This window comes from Centroberyx gerrardi, chromosome 13 (assembly GCF_048128805.1).
Source record: "Centroberyx gerrardi isolate f3 chromosome 13, fCenGer3.hap1.cur.20231027, whole genome shotgun sequence".
In the NCBI taxonomy this organism is placed as follows: domain Eukaryota; kingdom Metazoa; phylum Chordata; class Actinopteri; order Beryciformes; family Berycidae; genus Centroberyx; species Centroberyx gerrardi.
Window position 1 is genome coordinate 25,254,550 of NC_136009.1, and position 27,729 is coordinate 25,282,278.

Sequence of the window (27,729 nt, forward strand, 5' to 3'; positions counted from 1 at the left end):
CTACTGGACTTCTGTGATTGTTGAACGCACCCCATTTCTTTGTATCTTGGTTGAGCGCGATGATTTTTGTCTTCAACTTCGAAAGGAAGTGCTAAACTGCTATAGCTGGCAGGGACGCGGAGGATCTGATTCATCTGTGAAGTTGTCCATTCCCCCCCCTTCGTCACTCCCTGTCTTCTGATTTGATTCCCCGAGCAACAACAGCTAACTGTCTAGCTCATTCGCTGGTTGTAGCTATCTACGGACAAAAATTTATAAATTCCAAGAAGGTTTGGACTATGTGAAACATCAGGGACATATACTTGCACTGAATCCCTACAAGCTTCTGTGGTGTTTTTCTGTAGCTGACCCTGACCTCTGAGGGGGAGTAAGAGAAAAGAGAATTTCCCTATGGGTTTCACATTAAGTTGTCAAAGTGAGCTTAATGGATAATTCAGGTTATTTTCAACCTGGGACTTATTTCCCTAGCTTTTGCCATCATGCCGATCGATTCTGATCTAAATTTGGTAAATTACTTCACTCTAGTGCTCTACGTTCCTCTCGGTGTGCAGGGAGCACTGCTAAAGGAAACCAGGGGAGTGAAGTAATTGCTGAAATTTTGATGAGAATCGATCAGCACGATGGCAGAAACTAGGGGGAAAAAGGCCCAGGTTGAAAATTACCAGAATTACCCTTTAAATGAATCTATTGGTGCTAAAACACAGAAGAATCACTTCATATTTTGCATTGTAAAAACCCATTTTTAATGGAGATCAATTCATGTTCTATTTAAATTCAGATAAAAATGTGAAATGAAAAGTGAAAAATGAAAAACTGCAATAGTCGCAGTAGCAGAAATCTGCATGTCATTCCTTACCTAAAACACTGCAGACTTTCAAAGAGCAGCTCCCATAGTGTAAGAGGTCAACTTCTTAATGTCCTACTGTGGTTCAGTGATTTTAGAGTGTTCCCAGTCTAGTATTGATCGGACGGTCAATCTGTTCACACCAGATGTCCAGACCAGCTGCTCAGGCCAATACCACTGCTGTAATGGAGTTAAGAAACACCCCGCGCATTTTTAATGAGCCAACCTGGCAACACAACCTTTTGTTACGTAAAGGTCGCCATACTTTGACGAAGCGCATACTGCTGCCGTCTTGGGAAAACCTTGTTACTGCAGTTTTGGTGATTTTCATGTTTTTGCTTGAACTGAAAGTTTACATGATCCTTTTATAAGTAGAGCAGGTTTCAGGACCTTGGGGCCCATAAAACCCGTTCCAAATCCATGATATATGAGCACACCCTCCTGATATTGAGCTGCATCCAGGACATAAAAATCCATCTTCAACCTCTTTCTCCTCTCCTTCATCTACCTCTTTCCTTCCCTTGGATGAAATGGATTTAATAAGTGGAAGAGGAGGTTACCTAATACTTTTACATTCCATCCCACACCTCGCCTCCTTCAGGCATTTTGATAACAAAAAAAAATACTGATAATTGTTCTATTTTTGTCATGCATTTGTATCATATACAGGAGACAGACTGGCTGGGGCTGGACGTTTGTCTACTCCAGCCAGGTACCTTTGAATTGTAAAGATAATTTTGCCCGGTAAAATATTGGAAATGGCTGCTGATTTTTTTTTAAATCCACCAGCCGCTGTGGCCGGTAGATGGGAAAAGGTTGTGTAAAAATAGTTTTACAATAGGAAAACCCCCTATTACCCGTATTTGTGGAGAGCGGCAGTTGAGTTTCCTATCACTTAAGTGAAGTTGAAATTAGAATACCTCATGGGAAAAGTGTGGTTTTGTGGGTAACACTGAAGTGGGATAGTGCCTAACTGGCTTCTTAACGGTCGATTGACAGCCAGGACTTCCCCCTTTGACAGACGCATGCACTAAATCACATGTTCGCTCAGCATTGTACGGCAAGTCTGCAGAACAGTGTGGCCAGTGCTGAAAACTGCCTGCAATATACGAGACGGACAGCCGAAGTAGTTAGCTGGGACAGAAACCATGATCTGTTTCAGGAGAAGTCTGCTCCATCCGCTCACAACACAGGGAGACGATGATGTGTTTACTTGTGGCTCACCACCCAAGGTATTTTATTATTTTAATGCGTTTACTTACTGAGCGCGGCTGCACTTTTCAGCTGCATCCTGCTTCACACTCATACAGTTTTCACACACTGAAGTCATTGAACTCTCCGGTACTACTGCAGGCTTCTGCTGCTGGGCGCTGAGGTCTAGTGCTTTGCTCAAGCTGCTGAGAAACTTTCACAGCTAGTCTCGGCTTTCAAATATTTAATCTTTCGGTCATAAACTGTCTTCTGTAACATTTAGGCTCGTCAGTCCCATTAAAAAAAAAAAACAATTAAAAAAACCTATTTCCATCCTCTTATTTCACTTTATACTTCATCTATTTTTATTTTATCCTTTCTTTTTAGTGGCCACGACCAATATGGTGTGGGAGGGTATGTGGGTTTTTGGTTCCTCTGTTACAGACACCTTGTCATGTCCTATAACTGTCATGTCTGCAGAAAATGAAATAAAACGACTTTGAAAAAAAAATGCCGGTAGAAGAACTTTTATTATGCGCTCTACACCTTTAGTTTGTTGTGTCGTGGTACAATATTGAACTTCTAGGACTTCCGCTGAACTGTCGATTCTCATTGGTTCCTCCAGCTGTTTGCTCATCTCCTGCATATTTCATCCCTATTGATCCCCTTGCAATAAAAACATCACAGGCGGCGTGTTCGGAGGCCTCGGGGCGCTGGCATTATTTATGACCCGGTCCACAACCACGCAGCTTCTTTGTAATGCCAACATGAAATAATCATGATGAACGGCCCCTTGACTGGATCAGACGTTTGTCAGGGTTTTGAAAGAAGGATGTTCTCTTATTAGACGGGGCGTGCCAGCGCTAAAGCTCTGGAGATGTTGCAGTTAGACTTAATACAGGTTGTGTTGATTTTGTTGTTTGGCTGAGCCTTGATAGCAGGATAGGGAACTAACTTTTTTGTCCATTTGTAACCACAGTACATCCCCAAATTCACCAGCCTTTTCTACTATTTAATAACCCACTAGTTTGGCAGGTAACCAACTATGTGGTTACCTGCCAAACTAGTGGGTTATTTTTTGTTGACAAACATTTTTTTATTTTTTTGTTGACAAACAACAAAAACAACATTTTAGTCGGTGGTTAGTCCAAATTTCACACCCTGCTTAACGGGTAGGCAAAGGCCTGGAATATTTCTGCAGTGTGGCAGAGATTTTGGAATGGAAATGTTAGCAGACAAAAAATTCAAAATTAAAAAGAATTGGCAGTTATGCTCATGATTTTAACAGTTCAATTAGTATCAAAAGTTTATTTTTTTATTGATAAAATCATAACACTTCTAGAGACTGGGTCCTTTATATTTGAGCAGTATCAAATGCGGGACTTGAGTATTTTTCACAAAATGGATATATAGGATTTTGGAAATGAACTTTTATTCTCCATATATGAATTCTGTTTTAGGGTGGATTGGTTTTCTTTCATTTCATAGTGGATTGTTTTTTTTGCATGTTCATGATAACTGATTTATCCAGGGGTTTACAGTGCTAACATTTTAGTAGTATACAATTCTAATAATATAGTCAAGCAAGCCCAAGAAATTGAAAAACAATGTGGGATTCAAATTAGTGATGTGATTTCTTTCCTGTGCCCCTACATCTTTCACTTTCTTCCACTTTTCTTTCCACTTTTGCTTTTCCATTTTTCTTTCCGTTTTCTATGGTGAAAATGTCACCAGAGTGCCCTGTTTACTATTGTAAGGATGAGTCTGGAGGACAGACTGTCCTTCCAATGTTCAGGATACATCTCGATAGTCAGTTTCACTTCCTTGTTTCTACCTGACACGGGTCCCTGCCACTGTCAGTTATATAACGACAGCTCCCAACGCTCTGTGTACCCAGTCCATCCCTCTTTCACTTCCTAGTCTGTGGTTTACTTCCTTCCCCTGCTCTCATTCTTTGATTTGACTCAATGCATTTCTCCTCCACAGTCAAGGACAGCTATGTCAGATTGAGCTAGAGCTTGTTATTTCTCTCTTGACCTTTTAACTAGTTTCCTGTGTAGCTCAATGGGTCGAGCAAAGGCATTAACACAGCAAAGGTTAGGGGTTTGACTCCCATGTGTAGCTCAATGGATAGAGCATGGCATAAACACTGCTAGAGTTAGGGGTTTGAATCTCTCTCTGCAGTACCACTCGTGCTAAAAATGCATGTTATTTTAAGGTGTTTTGGATAAAAGCGTCCACCAACTCGCATTTGTCCTGCTGTTGCTGCATGCTGTGAGAGCTGTGAATGTGTTTTGTGTCGACTTACATCGGGGCCAATCATTCACTGTCCAGGAACTTCTCCCTGATTACATAACAGACGTTAATCCTCTCACAGATGACTCACAGATCCATCTCTCTCTGTCATTTCAGTTCAATTCAAATGAGCTTTATTGGCATTAAATACTTCAGTATCTGTTGCCAAAGCAAAACGGTAATAATCAAAAAAAGTAGCAATAATAACAACAAAAATAATTGAACAATAGAAAACTGCAATTATTGGATCACACATAAAGAAAAATAGAAAGTGTTAGTACTTAGGTCTCTAAGTGTGTCTCTTCTGTCTCACGTTTTCACAGGATGTTATCTACAGTAAATGGCATCTAGAATATACTGCCTTTTTTTGTCAGGGGGGAAGTTTTACAAAATTACACACATCTTACACACATCTCTCTCCCCATCAGACGGTGTCTCCATCGGGCCACGGCCGCTCCGAGTCGCCCGTCTACACCAACCTGCAGGAGCTGAAGATCTCCCAGTCCAACCTGCCCCCCCTGCCCTCCAGCTCCCCGCTCCATGTGCTGGGCGACTGGGAGACCCACAAGGACCACAGCGGCAGGCACTTCTACTACAACCGCTGCAGCCAGGAGCGGACCTGGAAGCCCCCCCGCGCCCGGGACACCAGCACCGGGAGCCGAGGGGAGAGCCACAGCACAGGGGAGAGCGCCGAGGTACGGGCCACATGTGGAGGGTGCAGACGTAAACACACACACACTTATATATACTTACCAGTGTCATAGCAACTAGGGCTGAAAGATACTGACAAAAAATCGAATTGTGATTATTTGACAGAATACTGCAATTGTGCTTTAAACTGTGAACTTTTTAAAGAAAAGTGATTTTGTCAGGATTTACTGAGTTTGAATGTGATGAAAAGTTTTCACCAATATTGATTCATAGAACAAAGATTACCTGCAGCTCTAAAACACCTTGTTCAGAAATCCATTTTGGACGCCCCTCTCTCTTAAGCAATTAATTGCAGCCTCTGCGATTTGGAAATTGCAGAAGTTCATATTGCGATTTTGTTTCATTTTCGATTAATCAGCTCTAGTAGCAACATGGGTCAGAGCTACAGCATTTGAGACGGATATTGAAAACACAGAAAATATAGTATTTATAAACCAGGGCTTTTTCAAATATTGTGATTGCAGTATGAATAGCAATACATGCACACACAGTCAGACATCTACATAATTTGGTTGTTTCAGCACTGAACAGGTGTTCATTTTTTGCAGGTAGGGGGTGGCTGATAATCTGAATTTAATGAAAGATTTTTTCTGACATGCAACTTCTACAGCAACACTAGAATCAGTTGTTTGGGAGACAATTTGGAAAATCTATGATTTTTAAAAAATAAACAGCCAACAGTAGTCAGTATTGCAATTTTGATTTATTTGATCAGCAGTGGATACCTAATGCACACATTATCATACACCTATACACCTACACACACACTCTCTCTCTCTCACTCTATAATCACTTGGCCATATCAAATCAGCCTGAATCACTTCTGTCTCACTGTCTCTGATTTTGAGTCATCCCCTGAAATAACAATGGCTATACCACACTGCCACCCACAGGCGAAAAGCAGTCACTGCCACTTGTTTAATTATCTGTGACAAAACACTGCAGCAGTCACTTTCTGGTTTACATCACACAGTCCAAGTCAAGCAGAGGCATTAGTGAATTTTTGCTCTCTTTTGGGTCTGTTGGTTCTCTGTTCTGTACTGTGCTGTACACTACCAGTCAAAATGGTTTGGACACATGCATTTGTGTATATTTTTACTATTTTTCACATTTTAGAATAATAGTAAAGAGATCAGAACTATGAAATAACACAAATTGAATTATTCAGTAACCAAAAAAGTGTTAAACAAATCAAAACTATCTTATATTTTAGATTCTTTAAAGTAGCCGCCCTTTGCCTTGATGGAAAGGCAAAGGCTTTGGAAATAAATTCACACATAGGATCAACTTCACTATATTTGTCTAACAAATTTCAAGCATTTAAGGATAAGCCTTTAGATCAAAATGGCTTTAAGAGAATGAAAAACATAGTACATTCAATCAGGTGTGTCCAGACTTTTGACTGGTAGTGTGTGTTATAGTGGTGTTGGGAAGTTTCTTACTACTGCTACTTTTTAGATTTTTGGTTCTGGGTTCACTCCACTCTTTCCTGCTCTGTAACTCTGTGGTGAAAGATGCTCTCTCTCCTCTTCTCTTCTCTCCTCTTCTCTCTCTCTCCCTCTCTCTCTACACTAACGATAGACCACTCCCCTCTCGCTCTCGCCGTCCTTCCTTCCCTTCCTCTCGCTCTCCATCGGCCGTCTCCAGCCTCTGTCGTCGGAGGACACCTGCCTCAGTACCTACTCTAGCCAATCAGACAGCCAGTATGGCTCGCCGCCGCGCGGTTGGTCGGAGGAGATGGACGAGCACGGCCACACGCTGTACATCAGCGACTATACTAACGAGAAGGTACCGGCTGCACGGCGCTCAACTGCTGTCTCTTATCTGTGGTGATTTCTGGGGTTTGCATGGGTGAGCGGCTTCTGGGGCGACTTATTATTTCCAGCTGAAGTGTAATATGTTTCCTCTACACTGATTCAATAATGGTGCACCACCGCAGCAAGTGAATTACCACCAGTGCCCAGAGAAAATGAGAAAATTATAAGACATTGCCATTTAATTCAATTTTCCTCAAAAGGCAAGCATAACTATTTCCCAGTATTTAGAAGTTGTATTTTTTTTTGTCATATATATGTATCCAAGATAGAATAGATTGAATGTATTAATTAAAAGAATAGTTTACATGTTTACATTAATATGAAATGATAGTTAAAAAAAATACTGCCAGTTCTGCAACTTGCACTTTAACCCACAGTGAGACTTGAACAGGGAAGGATGTGGAAGCTAAATCAAAAGTTACGCCCAACCACTACTGCTGCAAAACATTAACACAGGACACACAGATAATACTTCAACATTATGATCTGTTCACCTCATTTGATGAAGAGGATTAGGCTTCATATTTGTGTGATGGTCAGTAGGTTTAATCTCGGAACACAAACACACTGGTAGGGTCAGTGAGTCTGATCTTTCTCCTTTCTGTGTGTGTGTTTTATCCAGTGGATAAAGCATGTTGACGACCAGGGCAGGCCTTACTACTACAGTGCAGACGGCTCCAGGTCAGAATGGGAGCTGCCCAAGGTAAGAGCCTGAAGCTCTCATCTCCACTGACACCTAGTTAGTTTCTCCTAACCAGTCTTACAAAGCTAAACAACACCAAGTCTTGTTTACTTGAACTGTTTTGACTAGAATTGGTTCCAGTCCATTCAATTCATTAAGTTGATTTTCTTCAAAATTCAAACGTGATTTAAATTAAAGCTACACGAGGCAACTTTGCATATCGGCAGCTCGAAATGGCAGCTAAGGGTTCGGATTTGTCAGTTCCTGTAGCTTGAGAAGTGTACAAACCTGACACTAGACTTTAATTTGGGAAAATAGGGCGAGTCTATGAGGTCTCAAATACTAAGGATGGGACGCTATTCTCCGTTGCAGCTGCATTTTGTGATTTAGGCTGATAAGACAGATGTGTTTTTACATCAACATCTTGCCTAGTGAAGTTTTAAAATTTTGTAAACTTGTGGCATAAGGCAGCAGTCATATTCAACCTATTAAATAATTGAGAACGAATACTCATCATAATCAAATGAACTGCCACATCTATCTACTTTTTGAAGTGGTAGAATTGAAAGTGTTTTGACACAAACCCTGTTTTTACCGGTCCCCTCCCTCCAGTACAACCACTCCCCTCCCCAGCCGTCTGGAGACGCTCCAAAGAGCCGCAGTCTGGACAGGAAGCAGGTGGAGCCCATCGTCCTGACCAAGTGGAGACACAGCACCTACGTCCTGGATCCCAACGACAAGGTCTGACACCCATATCTGAAATCCATAGACTTCGGACTAGCTTCACGGTACAGATGTTTCACAGCTAGGAATAGAAGACAGTTTTCCAAATTTCCAGTGAAAAAGAAATCTTAAAATCCATGTCTAACCACTTGAGCACATATTCCTATTCGCCAGTGTATGGATAGAAAAAAATACTCCCAAGAACGACCTTTTTCCAGGTCCAGATGATGTCTGTTATCTGCACTCCTGTTCTGTCCAGTGATAACCTGTATGATATGAAAGCAGAGTTACAGTTGTAGACTGGTTGTGTTGCAGCGGCTGCTCAAAACCAGGCGTTTCCGCTCAGGCTCCGCCCGCCAACACCCGTACAAACACCAAGTCAGTGGCCTGTCCTTCGACTCCCGGCAAACCAATCACCGCCTTTGTCCCTAAATCCAAGCAGACAATCACCTTGCATGATAATGATCAGGGCGACGAGAATGATGATGCCCACATTGCGCCCCTTTTCCACTGACAAATCCACCTGTTTTTCCAGCCTGATTACCTGAGTTGATTGAACTTACTAATATGAATCATTTGACCAAGGAAATGATGAATACGTTCAATCATGGAAATGTGTATTCAAGAGTTTGGCTGCAATGGTACAGCAATGATTTATCTACAAAAATAACGATTATAATTGAGTTTAAGTGGTTTTTAATAGGGACGTGAACCTTCTGATGAATACTTGCCTCCCCACGTTGTTTATTATCCAATTTCGGCTCATGTTCATTGCTTAGATCTACTCACACAATCCGCCACATAGTGATCTCATTGCTAATTGTCATAACTCTAACTCTAAAGGAGTATCACACACTGTCAGTGACACTATCATCAGCTGTCTGTGTCTCCTTAACCTGTCATGTGTTCTCATTAACAACATGTGTTGTCAGTTGTTGTGACAGTGTTTTGTTCATCCCTGTCTCCACACCAGGACGCTCCTCTGAGCCCCAAGCCCTCCTCTCCTGACTCTGACTCCTGCCCTTCATCTCCCAAGCCCCCCACCTCTGTTAGTATCTGCCCCCCCCCCACCCCCCACCCCCCACCCCCAACTCTACTCCACCTCACTGAGTGGTCAAGATGGCCTCTGGTTACAGGAAGTGACACACTTTGCAGCTAATTACAGGGTTCCTACACAGATCTAGGAAGTCTAGGAATCTGGAAATGTATGGAAAAATGATTTGGTCATTTTCAGGTCCAGATAAGTTTGGAAATTGCACAAAAAGTATGTCCCAATATAGATAAGACTACACCTTGTCTGTGATTTCAGACCCCTGTCATCTCACATATTCTGATATTTGTTGCTTTGAAGAATAATCTTCCTCTATAGAGCATATAGAGATATGGCATAGCTAGTAGGGGCGAGACGACTATCTGCGTTAATCTCCAAATCAAATCATGACATTCATGTTTTGAAGAAATTTTATTTGAAACTGAAACTGTGTAGAAACCCTGTTATTGGGCAACGCTGATGGGAAATGTTACTCAAGAAGTTGCCTCAGCTTTTGTTGCTTTAATCACATAGGAGCTTGTTGTTGCCAAGGATCATTTAAATAGATTCTTGGCCTTCTTGCTGGGAGCGTTGCCCATCTATGTTGCCCAAAAAAATTTGTTGCCTTGTGTGTCACCAACTTAACAGCAAGGGATAATTGGCTAAACGCTGCATATAAAGTATTAAGGCAACTTCACCCCTGAGTCTATTGTGCTACTTTTGTACTTTTGCCCTTTCTAATCCATTTTAATGTGATGTCCCAGTTTGTGTGCACACATTTGTTTTTAACCTCTTTCCTTTTCTGAATGGGCATAATGACAGGAGCCCATTAGTGACATTTCTCTCCGAGCTGAAAGTGGTGATTGTTTCGGTGGCGGGGATTTTGGTGGAGGAGGAGGAGGTGGTGGTGGTTTTATTTTAAAATGGCTTTAATCTAGAGCTTTCTCTTGCAGGACACTTTGGGTTTCATGCTTAACGTTTACCAAGGTTTAGTGATGACTGCTGCTTTCTCTTCGTCTGTGATTCGGTTGTTAACCCTAGTTTGTGTCTCTCTCGCGCCGGGCTTTGTTGCGCCTGTAACCTGCTTCATTACAGTATTTAGTAACGTTTGTTTTTCTCTGCAGCCGTCTGAAAAGTGTGGCGTTCTGAATGTGACAAAGATCACTGAGCATGGCAAGAAAGTACGGTGAGTAGAGCTGAGTCTTTAGCTGAAACTTGTCAGTACGGTACCTTTAGTTTAGTTCTTGGGAGTAATTTCAGTTGTGTCCCTGTTTTGGTCCCAGTTATGGTAAAAAAATGTGGTTCTTTATCATAATGAAAGCATTACTTCTAAACATTCTTACTGTCATGCTGGATGAATACACAGGGAAGACTTGAAATTGGTTTGTACAGAATGACTTGCAGTACTAAGAGTGTTTGTGAATTATCTGCTACAGGAAGAACTGGACCTCTTCCTGGACAGTCCTCCAAGGATCCTCGCTGCTATTCGCCAAAGGCCAGGGAGGCGGGACCAGCTGGGTGAGTGACAGGAACCTTTTCCTGCTGGAGGAGGAGGAGGTTGCTCCTCATCAGCACAAGATCCTGTGGTATCTAATGTCTAGACAGTGACGGAATGGGGATTTTTCACTGCAGATTCAAGGCCATTGAATAAAGGGGGTTGTAGGAGTCCTGGTCAGTTGTCTGTTGTGTTGCGCTGCTCTTTTACATTAAAACGCTTCCTCCAGTGACCTCTTCAATCCATTCAAATCTCTATTTAAAACAGTCTGTCTTAAAGAATGATTGAAGAAAGAAGTCTGATTTTCTTCACCAATCCCAGTCTCAGTCTAAATGAAGTTCAGGCTGCCAGCCAGTGCCTTTCTCATGAAATTGAATTTATTATATTTTTGCTCATAGTTAAAAAGCAGAATTTACATAAAAGTGAGGCCTATATAAAAGTATGCAGACAAATAAATATATAAAAAACGTCCTTCCTTATCTTCCATTTCCTATTTTCTTTTCCCTTCTCTTTTATGGTTGGGCGTTATTATGCAGGATTATTACACCCACTTTGCTTGTAAACCATTGCCTGAAAGATTTGTTTGAAAATTTTTAAACTGTTTGTCAGGTCACTGGAGGGGAGCTGGGGTTAATCTCTCTCTTTCCTGGATGTATCCTTTTCCTTCTCTTTCCATGTGTCTCCTGGCTCCACCTGTTCATCCCTTTGCTTCACCCACGCGTCTTCCTTTTCTCCATCCATCCATCCATCCATCCATTCCTCCATCAAGCCATTCTACCGCAGCGGCTCCTTCCCTGAGTTGCTCCTGTCGCTGTTGAGTAACTGGAGGCCGGCGGCTAAGCGGCGTCCCGCTGTCTCCTTCGGCTACTCTGGGCCTGGCCACACCCCCTCTGTATGTCCTTCGTCCTTCCTTCTGTGTGTTTCCCGCTCTTCCTCTTCCTTGCATGCCTCCTCCCACCTGTCTGCCACGCTCTGGCCCCACCCCTCTATGTGGTATTGGTCAATCATTGGCATGGGGCAAGGGATTAGGGATTACTGTTTAACTCTTAACAAAGTAGGTTTCGGTTGTGGTTTGACATGCCAGAATCATCATTTACATCTTACGTTTTAGGTAAGATACCCAGAGAAACTTGTAGGGGAGCATGTAGGGGAGGGGCGATCTGCTTATCTCATGGTACGATTCAATACAACCACGATACGATGTAATATATAAAGGTTCAGTGACAACAATGTCTGACTGTGCAGAATTATGTTTATTTTTGAGCCACAAATCTTGGCATTGGCTCGCTAGAATGTAAACAATTTAAAAATGCCATTACAAAGTGCAAATAATATAATTTCAATGGAGAGCTTGTGAAATTGTGATGGGCAAGCCGTCTCATTTGTGATTTCTACAGCAGAATAAAACGGAGCTAACATCGTGATTCATTTGTCACATTTTTGCATTGCGATATATTGAATTTCGATATATCGTCCCACCGCTAGGTTTCAGTGTTTTGGCTGTTGAAACTGTGGCTAACCCAATCTCACGAACCACCAGGCCATCCTGCCGATCAGAGACGGTTTTATTCATCGGGATTTGAAAAGTCTTTAAAGTTTAGTGGTTCATCAGGATGTAGGTCTATTGATATTTCACGGATGCATTTCATAAGCCTGCTGTGAATATAAATGGCTTCTCAGTTCACCAGTAGGGGAGTGTCATGTCATGCATGCCGATTGGCCATTACATGGACAGAGCATGACACACAGGCAGGATAATATTCAGATGTGCTGTGTTTTTAAAGGTTGCATGTGTGCAGACTGAAGTAGGATGATGGAGCAAAACTGAAAAAGGCAGCTTATGTCAAAGGAGAAGTTGTTAGTTTGCAAATTAGGCAATTTCTTAAAATTTCCCCAGAGTTTTCTCTCTAATGAGTTTTGCATTATGAGCTCTCACAGTGAAGGAAAATTCAAACACCTCAGGTAATGCAGTTTGATGACGCCATATGGTCACCTTTTCCCTGATCTTGAGAACTCATAAGCCAAAACTCATAAGGATGAAGAAAGGGAGGTTTTTGAAAATTGTCTGCTTTGACAGAATACTAAAAACCACTGACTATCTGGCCTGCATTCAAATCCTTCACTTTCCTTTTAACTTCCAGGACTTGTAACTTTCCAAGGAGGTCCAAAGTTCAAAAATTAGCAGGAAAAGTAATTTAGGAAGGTGAAACACCAAACCCTACTTGAATTTTAAGTTGCACGTATGCTCCTCAATCACATTCCTTAGTGGCATAATTGTATTTTTATGAGCTTGTGCTACAGAAATGGTTGTACTGTAGAACCCTGAAAGGCTAAAAGACATTTTGAACCAGTCTGACCAGCCCTGGTCTGTATTAACCTGCCTGTCTCTTGATTCTCTCCCTCTCTCCACTCAGTTTGGAGGCGGTCAGTCCAAGCCGGAGTTCACTGTGGACCTGAAGGGAGGCTCGGTGGAGTGGGCTTCCAAGGACAAGTCCAGCAAGAAGCACGTTTTAGAGGTGGGGGAGAGCTATCGTTAACTTTATTTGGCCTTCCTGGTTCTTATTGTTTTTTTTTAAATCTGGATTTGTGTCCTTAGTTCCCTGTAAACAACCTTATATCAGACCTGGATGAATTAGTATTGGTGGGATTTGGGTGGGTGGGATTTGCCACAGAAGTCAATGCAAAGAGTGCCAGAAAATGTAAACGATTACAATAGTCTTTCAAAAGCAATTTTGTTTTCTATTCTCTGATTAACAATCTGAATTGTCCTAATGCACTAAAGCCCACACATCCTGTACTAAGAGAGGGTCAACACGAGGAGGTCTTCAGGTCTTTTAAAATGTCTTAAAATGTCTTAAATTGTATTATCTAAAATCAAGGCCTTGAAAGGTCAACACACTATGTATCCATTTTGGAAAAGTGTTGTTCACCGGTCAATATTTCAAAATCAAAGATGACTCTGTCCTCAAAAACAGAACTACTTTTTAAGCAAACATCTTAAAATGACTCAGAAATTTAGCATAACATATAACATGCTGTACATTTATTTCAGGTCACATTTTGTAAGAGCAGGTGTGAGTTTTTCCAAATGATAATGTCACCATTTTCCTGCTTTCTAACTTGCTGAACCTGCAGACACTGTGAATACATGAGCGAATACAAAAGCAATGCAAACTAAAACAAATACTTTGCCATTACTAATGGACCCAGGTCTGCTGTGCAGACACTCAGACACATCTGATGAAACTGAAGCTTAGACAGTGATATTCATGCTGTTTGCTGTTGGTTGATGTCGGTGTTAATGTGTTGCAGCTGAAGACTCGGCAGGGCACGGAGCTGCTGATCCAGTCGGAGAACGACAGCATCATCAACGACTGGTACCGAGCGCTGCAGGACACCATCAGCACCCATGTGAGCACCGACACAAACACCCAGTCCCTCCACCCACCCCTCTCCCTCCGCCCTTACACCTGAATTAACATTAGAGTGGAAAACTTAAATGTCACTGAGGCAATTTGTTTTTAGTTTTCATATTTTTGTTTATGTGCAGGGTAAAAAATAGAATGAATTTTGCAGAGATTTTTTTTACTTTTTTTTTTACTTAATTGAAAAATTCATTTAAATACAATTTTAAAATAATTTATGGTTTATTGTGTGTGTGTTACACAATACTTGTTACAAACATATACAGTATACCTGTTATGAAATTCTATCTTTATACCTTTTTAAAAAAAATACCAAGCCTACCAAAAATACTAAAGCTAGAACTGAAACTAAATAAAAACCAAACTTAAACACTGAAAACTAAAACTAAACTGAAATTGAAATAGAATTTGAAAACTATATAAAAATACAAACAATTGAAAAATCCAAAACTATAATAACCCTGATGATCAACATGTGATTTTGTTTTAAGATGGATTGTCACTTTAATCAGTTATTGTATTCTGAGAGTCCAAAGGTAGAAGTTGAGGTTTTATTTTCTTGTGTGTGTGTGTGTGTGTGTGTGTGTGTGTGTGTGTTCCTTGCAGGCCTGGGAGTCTGATGAGGCGATAGAGGAGGACATGCCCGAGTCGCCCGGCGCAGAGAAACAGGACAAGGAGAAAGAACACAGAGACTCCAAGAAGGGCAGAGGTGTGTGTGTGTGTTGTTAAGGTGGTATGGATTATATGGTGTGTGTGATACAAATAAACAGACATATAAACACACACACATCATACAGAGGCTTTGCCTTGATGGAAAGGCAAAGGCTTTGGAAAGAAATTCATACATAGGCATCAACTTCACTGTTTATATTTGTCTAAGAAACAAATTTCAAGCATTTAAGCAGAAGCCTTTAGATCAAAATGGCTTTAAGAGAATGAAAAACATAGAACATTCAGTCAGGTGTGTCCAGACTTTTTACTGCTAGTGTAGATATACAAGTCTGAAAATGAAAGCATACAAAAAGAGTGTGTGTGCGTCTGTGTGTGTGTGTGCATGCTTCTGTTTGGCTCAGTGCTTCCCTGCGCTATAAAACAACTGCTTATCAGTTTCGTTCCGCCAAAACGGGGAATGACGGTCATGCCGTTCGGTGTGCTGAGGCGAATGGTGGACAACATTGTCCCGTCTCATGTCCCGTCTCATGTCCCCCCCGCAGCCATGAAGAGCTCCGCCAGCATGGACGCCTCCGACAACAAGAAGACCCGACACAAGCTGAAGAAGTTCCTCACCCGCCGGCCCACGCTGCAGGCCGTCAGAGACAAGGGCTACATCAAAGGTACTTGCATCTTAACAAGTCATTTGGTCTGTTATTGAGTCATAAAATCATAATTTTCTTCAAATAAGTGAAAAGATCTGCCAGTGGCGTTGGATAATTTCACTTGTTTCCAATGCAAATCAACTTGTTTCAAGAATTTTGTAGAATCAAGTGTCATTTTCTTGATAGTAGTGCAGTGATTTGGCCTTTTTCTGACTTGTTTCAAGATGCTGACACTCATTTCTAGAATATTCCTGAAACAAGTGAAACTGCATTGGAAACAAGTGGAGTTATCTCACCTCACTGGCAGAATTTTTCTCTTCGGTTTCTGAAAAATAAGATTTGAAAGGCTGAATATGAGACCAAATGAGTTGTTAAGATGGATGTTTTGTTCTCAGTATTTTCTCAATATTTTTGCCATTCCCACTGGTCATGGGATATTTCTGGAACATCGGGGAATTTAGAGAAGTGTATTCCAGGCAGGGAAAGTCAGGGAATCTGATCAGGAATCAGGAAAGCTGGTGGTTTTCAGCCCAACTGTAGTGGAAACCAGACTGCTCACTCCTTTTAGAAAAACAATATTAACAAACCAGGAGGGAAGAAGATGCTTAGGTCATGGAGGCACTCTGACTTAGTTATGGAAAGTCGTGGAATTTTAAATCAGGGCCATGTTGGGAACCTTGTATGCGGAAATCTTGTCTTTTTTCATTTTCTCATAATCCTCTCATTGTTAAAGATCGCATATATATTGATGTTTTATCATTTTCATAATTCTCTACCTTTTCATAATGCATAAATCTCACATGGTCTTTCTGTCTCATTAAATTCTGCTCCTACTGATAATACCACAGCTTTTTTCACGCATCCTGTTAATTCTGGAATCTATCTTTTTCATTCACGCATGTCTGCTTTCTGTCCAAATATTGGAATTGTCAGTTGGGTTTTTTATAGAACCCCATTTGCTTTAATCTTATTGATATCCTGTTCTTCTTTGATGTATTTTAACACGTCTTACTGCCGCAACGGCCCAATTTCCCCCCAGGGATCGTTAAAGTTTCATCTCATCTAATCCAATAATTATAGCCTACTCTGTTATTTGTTGTATTAAGCTTTTGGTCTAGATGATATTTCAGAGAGCGCACAGAAAGAAAAACTTATTTTCCTATGCTCTAATAGAAAGAGAAATAAGGTACAGACCTGAAATGTTAAGTTATTTAAAGCTGTAGTCCTGTATTTAAAATGTTTGTGACATGTTTATTGTTAGACTTGTTGTAGAAGTATTTTCCCTATGCTCATATTATGCTTAAAATCACTCTAATAATTAACACTGGTGACCAGGATTTCCCTATGTGACATAAAAAATACTAGAGATTGTAAAGCAGCTTCATGTATTAATGTATTGACCATCCCTTTTAATGGTTTCTACGTCTTAAGTTTTTGTGCTGAAACCATAATAAAACAGTTGTTTATTCTGCACAGTAAAGTGCTTGAGGCTAATGTTAATTATTGTCAGAGGATATGAGCGTAGAGAAAACATATCAGACGGACTTCGGACCGTTTTGTGACCGTGGTTTCGTCTTTCTGCGTCTTCAGATCAGGTGTTTGGCTGCAGCCTGTCCAGTCTGTGTCACAGGGAGAGCGGCACGGTGCCGAGCTTTGTCAAGATGTGCATCGACCACGTGGAGAACAACGGTGGGTGGCATTGATCCCAGCTTCATCAATATACCAGGCCTGAGTTGGCAAATAATGATTAGAGTTTGTTTTAACCTGCCTGGACTGCCAGATGGGTGGAGTTTACTGCTCCAGGATAACTCAGATAGTGTGACTGTGATAGGTAGGTTGTAAATCACAATAAAGTATACTATTATAACTTTGTCAGCCTGTCAATCTAAATTTTCTGGCACTCAACCCATTCAACCCATCTAGTACTCCAAGCAGATTAAAACAAACCCTAAGAATTATTTGCAAATACTATTGGACCCAGCCTGATTGAGGGTTTTTGGGTGTTGCTCCTGTAAAGCTGGTTTTCCTCCCATGTTCCCCTGCAGGTCTGTGTGTGGACGGGCTGTACAGAGTCAGTGGGAACCTGGCTGTCATACAGAAACTACGCTTCGCTGTCAATCACGGTAAGTTACTGCCCTCCTGTGTTAAAAAGACTGCAGCAGCTCCTTCAAACGCCATCTGTTTAACTTAGTTTTTAATTAGCATTGCCTTTTACCATTTACAGTGTTTTTTTAATTCTTCTGTTTTATTGTTTGCTTGTCATTTTATGAGTTGATCATTTTAGAATTGCTGTTGTCAGTGGCATAGAGGGTCGTTCCTATGCTGGACTATTTTTGATTTTGAAATTTTAATGTAATGTAATGGTTTTAATCCATTTACTGTTTTTAATCCATTTATTGTTTTAATCAATCTATTTTATGTAAAGCACTTTGAGTTGCATTCTATGTATGAATGCTGCTATATAAATACATGTATTATTACGTATTCTTTTATTAATTTATTATTATTAAACAAATAATATTATGAAACAAATGACAAATGATTGAAAAAGTATTCTGAATGGTATTTCTGGCGGCTTCTTTTGCTTAAGGTCATGTAAGCTAGTTTAAGGATCCGTTGATAGTGCACTGTTACTTCATGGTGTGTGTGTGTGTGTGTGTGTGTGTGTGTGTTTCCAGATGAGAAGGTGAACCTGGTGGACGGGAAGTGGGAGGACATCCATGTGACCACCGGGGCTCTGAAGATGTACTTCAGAGAGCTGCCCGAGCCGCTCTTCACCTACGCTCTCTTCCACGACTTCGTCAGCGCCATCAGTACGTTCTGAGCACACATCCATATCGCTATTACTAGAGTCTGAACAAGAAATCCATTTCCCCAGGCTTTATTAACGCATGTGCTCACATTTTTAAATGACTTTACTGTCTGTATCACTAAAAATGGGGTCAGTGAAACAATAATTACTCAAGAAGCAAACTTGTGACTGGACGCTTGCTGTTGTGAATCCCCAAACCCAGGAGTTCTCAAACGTCTTCATGTCACAGACTCCCACTTCATGAGGATTTTGTCCAAGGAAACCATGTGGGAAGATTTTTGCTGCTGTTAATTTTGTATTGAATTGCAGAATTGCATACACTGAATGCAGGGAGAAAATAGTGGTGAAACCGTAGCCTGCGATTACAATAGTTATACAGTCTGTAATTGGGAATTAAAATTCAACTATTTAGGTGGGGGATCCTGAGACGGCCCCTCAAGGCCCCCCTGAGGTCCCCTGACCCCACTTAGAGAACCTCTGCCCTAACTAACAATGCAAATCTGGGCAGGGAAAGTGAAGGAGAAATGCTCTGCCCTCCTCAAACCACTACCATGTTGCCGGTGCACTTTACCTCAAATTGCTCCAGTGGAACGGCTCAGTTGCTAACAGTAGAAGACTGCTGTTGTCTAAATGTAAATGTGTGTATCTTTATTGGTTTGCGTATCAAGACTTGGAGCGGCGTGTACAATATACATACTGAAAGATCCCAGTGTATTGACAAATTTTGTTTTTCCATGCTGCAGAGTTTTCAGACTACAAGCAGCGAGTCCAGTCCATCAAAGAGCTGGTGAAACAGCTGCCAAGGCCCAACCATGACACCATGCAGGTCCTCTTCAAACACCTCAGGACGTAAGCAGAACAATACATATCACAATACACTCATGCTTCTTTATATATTTTGGTATATTAATATAGTTTTTTCAGTGGATAGACGCCACTCTCTAACCTCTCAAATAATGTATATCGCCTAGAGAGATTAAAAGGGTGATTTTTCAGCAATTCAGACCTTCATACAAATCATTTTATACATTTTTAATGATGTTTAACCAGGGTCTGAAATTACCGCCTGCCAGGCACCAAATGGCAGTACAATTTGCCTTTAGCAGATAAATGAAAAAGGGTCACCTGTCACACTGGCAGCTAACTTTTGAGACAATAAAGTGAATGCCTCTGTCACGGTGAGGTGTGGTGAGGACCCAAATGCAGGACAGCAAGGCAGGTAGTGATCAAACCCCAAGACTGGGTGTTTAATATAACAGGTGCAGGAAACAACAGGTAAACAGAGACGGGAGCACTTAACTGACACGTAACAGAAAATAATGATCCGACAAAGACTGACTGGGGAACAAGACTAATATGCACATGGGGAGGTGATTACAAATGAGAAACCGCTGGGGCAAACGGAGAACATGGCACGTAGAACTAGACAGGGAACATAATACACATAGAAATACAAAAACTAGACAATGAAGCAGGGACTGAAAGTCACAACCGTGACAGCCTCGTTTCTGTACTTTGGTGTTTTCCTGTTCTCAGAGTTTGTCCCTGCTGGCCACCGTACAGTCTCTCTGTCCGTGAGCCAATCAAAGCAAAACAATGGCAAAACAGGCTCCTGATTGGCTGCCTGTTATGGTACTTTACACAAAGCAGTGGGGTTTGTTCAGACGCAGAACGGACTCGTATCTGATTCATAGCATTGCCTGGTTAACTAACTATTAACTGTCTCTTTCCTCTCCAGGGTGATCGACCACGGGGAGGAGAACCGCATGACCACCCAGAGCGTGGCCATCGTGTTCGGCCCCACCCTGCTGCGGCCCGAGACCGAGACCTGGAACATGGCGGTCCACATGGTCTACCAGAACCAGATAGTGGAGCTCATTCTGCTGGAGTACGAGGGCATCTTCGGCAGGTAGACGGAGACGCCAGAGGACGAGCCTTTTTATCCTGTCCCAAACGCAGAGCTCTTCCTAACCCAGCATGGCCCCGCCCACAACAGCCTGGCCCGGCCTGGCCCGGCTCGCCCAGGCCCGGCACAGCTTCTCTTCATCTCCACCCAACCTGCGGTCACTGGCTTCTCCAATCTCGCAACCTCCTGGACCAAAGCCGCGCTTACGTTTCACGAACCAAAACATAGACGTATTAGTGACCAAAAAGTTTAGACTCTTTGCACTTGACAGTACTCGTATTTCATTTCTCCACAGCTGCATTTGTGCCATTTTACTGCAAAGTTGACATCCACTCCTGTCCTTACACTGGATTCCTACGGCCAATCCATGGGCAAAACAAGCCTCTACTACTGGATAGACTGGCTGAGACCAAAGGAGCTACTGGGAGATTTCTATTGAGGACAGTAGAGGAATGAACTGGATCAAATGAGCTGGTTTTAAGCCCCAGCAGCCTCCGACAGAGGCGTCAGTATTGGAGATCATGGAGGTTAATGATGCTCGCTGCACCGCGTATGTACCGTACTGTATCTTCACATCACATGTATAGACAGAAGACCATCCTGTATCTTGACCTGCCGTTACCGCTCAGTCTGTCCCTGAACCGCACCGGGGAACCAACAGAAGAAACCCAACTACTGTACTTCTTACCGATCCACGTTGAGAGAAGAGGCGGAACCAACTAGCAAGGAGTGTTTCCCTCCTTTTCTACTAATTTTGTTCCTCTTTTTCTCTCTCACTCTCTTTCTTTGTTTCCTTCTTTCTTTATATTAAAAGATGCTCAATGTTTCTCTCTCCTACTCCCTCTGTTTCTCCAAATCGCTCTCTTTCTCTTCCTGAAAGACTGGAACCAGACCGCGGTCATCTGTACACATCCAAGGCTTCAACGCCACTCTTCGTATCACATCTGTATTCTGCGCATCACCTCCTCCATTCCGCTTTTAGAACAAATCATCTCGCAGCGGTCAAAACATCAACTTGAAAAACAACGGTACACACCTGTGTGTTTCCTCGGCTAACAGATAGTAAATATTAAGGCAAACGGCCTTTGAAAATGTATGTTCTCTCGATAAATTTGTACAGCATTGATGTGTGTGTGCATGTGGATGGGGGATTGGATGGACTGTTGAATGGATGAAGTTGACAATATATTGTACAAATAGTAAATATAAGTATGTATGCCTGGAGTGTTAGAAATATGGGGGAGCAATCACTAATGTATGATGATTCTGTAACCAACAGATTGAGGAATAAAGTTGTGAACGGGGGATTTGGAGGTTTACCTGTGTGTCGGGTAAAAGGAGGATTGTGAATGTAACTTTACAGAGTAACTGCTGTTGGCTTCGTCAAACTGGAATAAAGACCTCAAATGAGAGAGATTCCAAAGAAGATATATTTTTTTATGTTCTTCTGCTTATTCATACATTCAGTCTCCGCCTGTATTCGTCCCTTGTGGCTCAGTGAGAAGAGCAAGGCACCAACACCGCCAGTGTTAGGGGTTTTATTTTCAAAATGTATGCATTTATGAAAGGTAAGATAATGCTCATTACATATATTATACAGTATATGCATTGTAGAAGTCAAATAAATAAATACTGGTCTACACTGAAGCATATCTTACTTTGTGTAGTTACAGATTTCCCTGCCAATTCTACAGTATTACTGTTTTCTTCAAGAAGGTTTTGAATTAGTCTGTCATTTGGAAAGTTGTGGATCTCTGGGATTTTTTGGGTGAATTTGAGGAAGATCACAACAGCCCCGTTCCCCATTTTCTCTATCTCTCTCTCTCTCTCGCTCTCTCTCTCCCCCTCCCTCTCTCTCTCTTTCTCTCCCCCTCCCTCTCTCTCCTTCCTCTGAAACTGTATGAAGATAACAGTGGCTCTTGTAATGGTGACAGTGCATTCAGCCAGGAAACTCAACAGGAAAGATAGATCCTACGCTTCACTAACACCTTAATAACCAAAGCATGCCTTTCCAAACCCTGTCAGACCTCCACCTCTTTCAGCCAGGCTTTTAAAATGCTAAACGATACCATTGGAACCTCTGACTGTCCCGCATCTGTCCCACACTGTGTACGTTAGATGATGAGTTCAGGTTGTTCTTAGTGTCTCAGTACACAGAGGATCTTCTACAATATTCAGACTGAAGCAGCTCTTAGTCTTCAGCTCCCTGTGCTGCTGATCTGCAGATAATAAGACAGTCCAGCACAACACAACTTCTAATAGAAACAACAAGCAGAGGGGCGGCAACGCACAGCAGAGAAGGGAAAAATATTCCCCTAATGGAGACCAAGTGAACTCAGTTCTTCAGCATCATAGTTTCATCTCGTAAACACAGAAAAAAAACATCAAATCCTGGTTGTGGAAGAGGAAGGAAAAGCCTGGAGGAACGGGCTTGTTGTGATCTTCTCTTTCTTTCTGAACATGAGTCACATTCACCTTTCTCACCTCGGCCTTCTCCGCCCGCTGTTCAGTCATGTTTTATTCTGCTTGTCTGTCTGGAGCCAAGTGAGAAGCAGAGGTATCACAGTGTCAGCTGATGCTTTCCTGAATGGAAGGAAGTGATTATCAGCTGGTGATTGGAGGACTGGAGACAGAGGCGTGTCCAGTCTGACCAGTACAACATGGGATGAGTGCTGCTTTATGATCAGTACAGTCTGTTATTCAGCATTCATGCATGTAACAGGTTGTAATAATACGGTGTTAGAGTCCAGCTGCATTTTAAAGTGAAGTAATCTATGGCTTTTATCAACCTCTGCAGCAGGAATTGCAGCAACATCGATCGAATTTTTCTCCTCCTACACAAGTCTCCCCTTGAGCTACGGTGGCCTGTAACAACAACAACAATAAAGTCACATTTTCACAATAGAGAGGAGCAAGCTAGCTAATTAGAGCAGAGATCCAACAGAAATGTTTGATCTTTCAGCTTGAGAACGAGGCTTTTTAACTTTCATAACTGAAATTTGTTGCAATGCCAGTCGCTCACCTGTAGCACCTTCTTCTGTTTTTGTTCCAAAACAGAGTTCAGGCTGGAAAGTGAGTTTTGAAAGGCAGAAAGCTCAGCACGTGGTGAAGGAATGGTTGAGTCACTGGTATTGATCAATAACCCTATCAACCCCTGCAGATAGATTATGGTCATTTTGTTCTATGGGGCAGGGAAAAAATAACTTTCTCTCCCCAGAGACAGAGCGAGAGAAGGTCAAGCGAGGCGTATCAATAAAGAGATGTAGAGACAGCGAGGGAGTTTAAAGAGATGCTTTTTCATTAGAGGGGGACCGTCCCAACACACACACACACACATACACACACACAGCCTTTTCTCTGTAGCATTGCGTGTTCAGATGTGTCAACACGTCTGACTGAGGTCAAGGCTACATGTCATTCAGTATGGGAATGACTGAGATGTGGATTTAACATGACAGACAGTTATTCTACTGGGTTTTATGGGACGTTCAGATCAAACTGACAGACAGATAATCAGATTGCATGAGTTTGCATCAGATTGTTTCAGTTTTCTTACAACATTTATCATTAAACCCCTGAAACCACAGCCAGCTTTTTCCTGCGTAGTTCAAAGCTAATGGAGAAATACACATTACACTCCATTCATTATTACTGATGAAAAGAGAGAGAGAGAGAGAGGATCCATAGGAAGTGAATGTGCATGTCTCCTCAGAGAACGAGGTGCAGGTTGGGTACTGCAGTTGTTATATCAGTGAAGTAAATAATGCGGGACAGTCCTGGATAACTGCATTTATTAGTGAGCTCTGTTTTTCTATGTTTTGTCTATATTTTGTTTATGCAATTCTTTGTAACAGTTGACAAAAGGTGAGATGAAGCTGAAAAAACCCAAAAAAACTTCCAAAAGAAACTTGAATGAAATTTCTGGGGATGTTGAGTGTTTTTTACTCACTAATGTGGATTACTGTATAATTAAATCATCTGACTAGAGCAGGTGGCAGTTTGTGCAGTTTTATGAAGTGTTTATGAAACATGCAAATGATCAAAAGAGGATAGTGGTGCTGCAAAACTGCAACTGGTAAAACTGGCGCAGTAATTCACATTCAGGAATAAGAAAACACTCTGCTGTGACGGTCTCAGCTAATAACATCATGACAGTCCTGCCACTGAAAAACCACAGGGAGCGAACTGCAGAGCTTCTTTTAAAACTGATGTGAACCTTATGAAACCAGGAAGCCCCACTGAGATTAACAATCTGTTTTTCAAGGGAGACCTGGCCAAGAGACAAACATCAAACAACAATGTGAAAAGGAAAACTACAATCACAATCACATGAAAGGAAACAGCAAAGTCAGAATTTGCCCATGCAGCTGCTCCAAAAGGCAGCAGGCCAATCTAATCTGTTTTGATGAGATCCTTGATGTCTGGTCTGGGTTAAACCTTGATAATGGATTCTTTCATCAGCGATTTCCTGGTGCAAGATGGAGAATGCAAAGCGTTTCACAGAGGGCAAAGGTTTCCTCTTGTACCCCTGTGGAAATATCTTCCATGTTGGAGAAACTGTCGGCGTTTTGACTTTCCCCTGCTCTCCTGCTCTCTGTCCTCTGCTGAAGCGTCTGACTGCTGCTGTGTCCGAGTCACAGAGGAGAAAATATCTGCTTTTGGAGAATCTATTAGATCTCTCTCATCTCAGAGGCTTCAGGATTCCCCCTGCAGAACATCCTGATTACTTTTGTGATTTAAAACCTCTAAGCGGTTATCTGCTAAGAGCCGCAGCCGTCGACCCGCTCAGCCGTCGACCCGCTCAGCTGTGCGACGGCCGTCTCACCTCCCATCAGAGGCTTCAGGCAGCCGGACACCTGTGAAATAACATGGAGAGATCAGACAGATCCATGCAGAAAAAACAGCGGCTGGAAACTGATGCTGCTGATGTGACACACTGATCAGAATATTTCCTACAGACTCTGGTTCAAAAGTTCCTGAACTTTTTCAAGCATTAGACCTCAGAACCCATTTGATAAGAGGAACAACATCTGAGAAGATTCTTGTTGTTAGGTATGACTTGCTAATAGAGTGAGAGAATAATGAAATAAAACTATATAAAACATTTTCCTGCTGATCCAGGTGATGTGTCTGTTCTCAAGTGACATTAGCAGGACAAAGTGCAGTTTTTATTCTGAATCCTCCTCGCAACAACAACACCTGAGCTGTTTATTCACACCGTAATCGACTTCGAAAACTGTCATAAACACATTCACATTGAACAAAAGGAGAAACATTTTGAGAAACATTTTGTCGGTGCAGAAAATTTGAGCGCAGCTGAACTTTTTGGTGGCGTTCAGCATCAACATCAAAGAAACAGAGAGAGGAAGCGGGAGGCAGAGAGAGTATCAGAAAGAACGACTCAATACAGAGAAATCAAAGGATTGTAGAAGAATAGATTAAATAAATAAATGTGTACAGACAGTGATAGAGGTGCTCATGAAACCACACAAGCCCCCACACAAGTGTTAGCGCACACAAACACACAAACACAAACTTTTGATCAGTAATATAAACAAAAAGTGCAGACAGAGATTTCTGAAGCCACATTTGATTTTGTTTTGTGAGAATATATTTCATTCAGATTGTAGGTGATCCACAGTAAACACAGATGATTGACAGCTGATGATGAAAGTTGTCTGAAAATGTCCGAAAATAAGAGATCAGCTTTGTTTTTATCTCAAACTCATTAAGTCTGAAAAAGCCACCGACATTGTGGAGAAACTACTCTTCTGCAGTTTCTAATGAATTTAGTACGACACCAAAACAACGCTGATCTAAAATGTTGTGACCCGGCAGTACCAGGATCCACACCTCTTCTTCTTCTTCACTACATTTCCCAGTTTATCCTTCAACAACAGAGACTGTTTGGGTCTCTGTTGACCTTTTACTGTAATTATGTTGTAAACCAGCGGCAGAACTGCAGTCCTGCTGCTATCAATCTAATATCTGCTCTATCTGAAGGGACTGGCTGCTGAATTAGATTACAGTGATGTGCTGCTTCATCAAGCCGGTCTGAGACTCTGAGACTCTGCTGGAAAAGGATCTTGGCTGTGAAAAGTCTCTGGAAGAAGTTTTCACTCTGTGGCCGAGGCACAAAAACAAAAACTGCGCAAAAAATATCTCACAAAAAAATATTTTTGTCATCCAGACATACAGTAAGGTCTCTGTTGAGGTTAAGGTTAGGATTATACTCAATTTTTTAGGTGACACACCAGCAGCTTGTGGAGGTGCAGTGATAGTTTCAGTGTTAAGTCTAAGTTCTCTGCATGTGGATTTCACAGACAGACACTGTGGAAATACACTATAGGTTTGGGATGCTGTTGCCTTGGCTGTTGGAGCACATTGTAAGTAAGTATATCCTATTTTCATTTTTTGGGATGACTACAGGCTGCAGGACTGCGTGTAGAAAGACGTTGCTGCTGCTGTAACGTGTGTGCATCACTTCCACTGTGCGTCCATTCTGTGTCTGCTGTGAAGCGCGGCTCACATTGGATCCAACTCTGTTTTCTGAATGTTTCTGAATCCAAATTTCGCTTATTCTTTAAATGATTGTGGTATGAGCTCTAGTTGTTTGATAAAAGATTCAAGAACTACAGTGTGTGGATTTTTAAGTCACAGAGAGGGGGACTCACTAAATCCACATACATCACTGAGTTGCTGGGCTTTCTTTGAGTGGGCGGGGCTTTCTTTGAGTAGGTGGAACTTTCTTTGAATGGGCGGGGCTTTCTTTGAGTGGGCGGGCCTTTCTTTGAGTAGGTGGAACTTTCTTTGAATGGGCGGGGCTTTCTTTGAGTGGGCGGGGCTTTCTTTGAGTAGGTGGAACTTTCTTTGAATGGACGGGGCTTTCTTTGAGTGGGCGGGGCTTTCTTTGAGTGGGCGGGGCTTTCTTTGAGTAGGTGGAACTTTCTTTGAATGGGCGGGGCTTTCTTTGAGTGGGCGGGGCTTTCTTTGAGTGGGTGGGGCTTTCTTTGAGTGGGCGGGGCTTTCTTTGAGTGGGTGGGGCTTTCTTTGAGTGGGCGGGGCTTTCTTTGAGTGGGTGGGGCTTTCTTTGAGTGGGCGGGGCTTTCTTTGAGTGGGCGTGTCAGTCAGACTGAAGAGAAAGGTCGACCAACATGCAAATCCAAATTCATGTCTTAAAGAGGCAATGCAGGATCTACATTGCCCACAGTATGGTTCATTTCTTTGACCAAAGGTTTAGATAAACTATCAAATAACATTATTTTTGTATCTATTCATTGATCAATGTGTCGTGTATATTGTGCATGAGTCAAACTTGGTGTACAGTGTGCACGCTTTTAGTCAGAGCTCAACATAACCAGTTGCCAGGCTAACATTGGCTAGCTGCATCGCTAACGCTAACTGAGATGTGATGTACTTTGCACACAAGATCCAAATATTTTACAGTATTATCCTGTTTTGCGTGCTTCAGTGCTTCAGTCC

The 27,729-nt window shown here is 41.9% G+C and overlaps 1 protein-coding gene across 5 annotated transcripts in view; it reads left to right on the plus strand.

Moving 5' to 3' along the window:
- LOC139917806 (rho GTPase-activating protein 12-like) overlaps positions 1-21,659 on the plus strand; it is a 67,987-nt gene extending 46,328 nt beyond the window's left edge. For 2 of the 5 annotated variants that reach the window (XM_078287534.1, XM_078287533.1), the window contains exons 3-18: positions 4,759-5,025; positions 6,623-6,829; positions 7,481-7,561; positions 8,153-8,281; positions 9,237-9,311; positions 10,418-10,479; positions 10,730-10,811; positions 13,203-13,304; positions 14,101-14,199; positions 14,820-14,922; positions 15,428-15,547; positions 17,120-17,218; positions 17,575-17,652; positions 18,208-18,342; positions 19,085-19,190; positions 20,080-21,659. In XM_078287534.1, the coding sequence (XP_078143660.1) occupies positions 4,759-5,025; positions 6,623-6,829; positions 7,481-7,561; positions 8,153-8,281; positions 9,237-9,311; positions 10,418-10,479; positions 10,730-10,811; positions 13,203-13,304; positions 14,101-14,199; positions 14,820-14,922; positions 15,428-15,547; positions 17,120-17,218; positions 17,575-17,652; positions 18,208-18,342; positions 19,085-19,190; positions 20,080-20,254 (1,920 nt within the window). In that variant the 3' untranslated portion in view covers positions 20,255-21,659. The remainder of the gene's footprint in view (positions 1-4,758; positions 5,026-6,622; positions 6,830-7,480; positions 7,562-8,152; positions 8,282-9,236; positions 9,312-10,417; positions 10,480-10,729; positions 10,812-13,202; positions 13,305-14,100; positions 14,200-14,819; positions 14,923-15,427; positions 15,548-17,119; positions 17,219-17,574; positions 17,653-18,207; positions 18,343-19,084; positions 19,191-20,079) is intronic. The other 3 variants (XM_078287535.1, XM_078287536.1, XM_078287537.1) reach the window with 3 other exon arrangements.
- Positions 21,660-27,729: the final 6,070 nt, after the last annotated feature.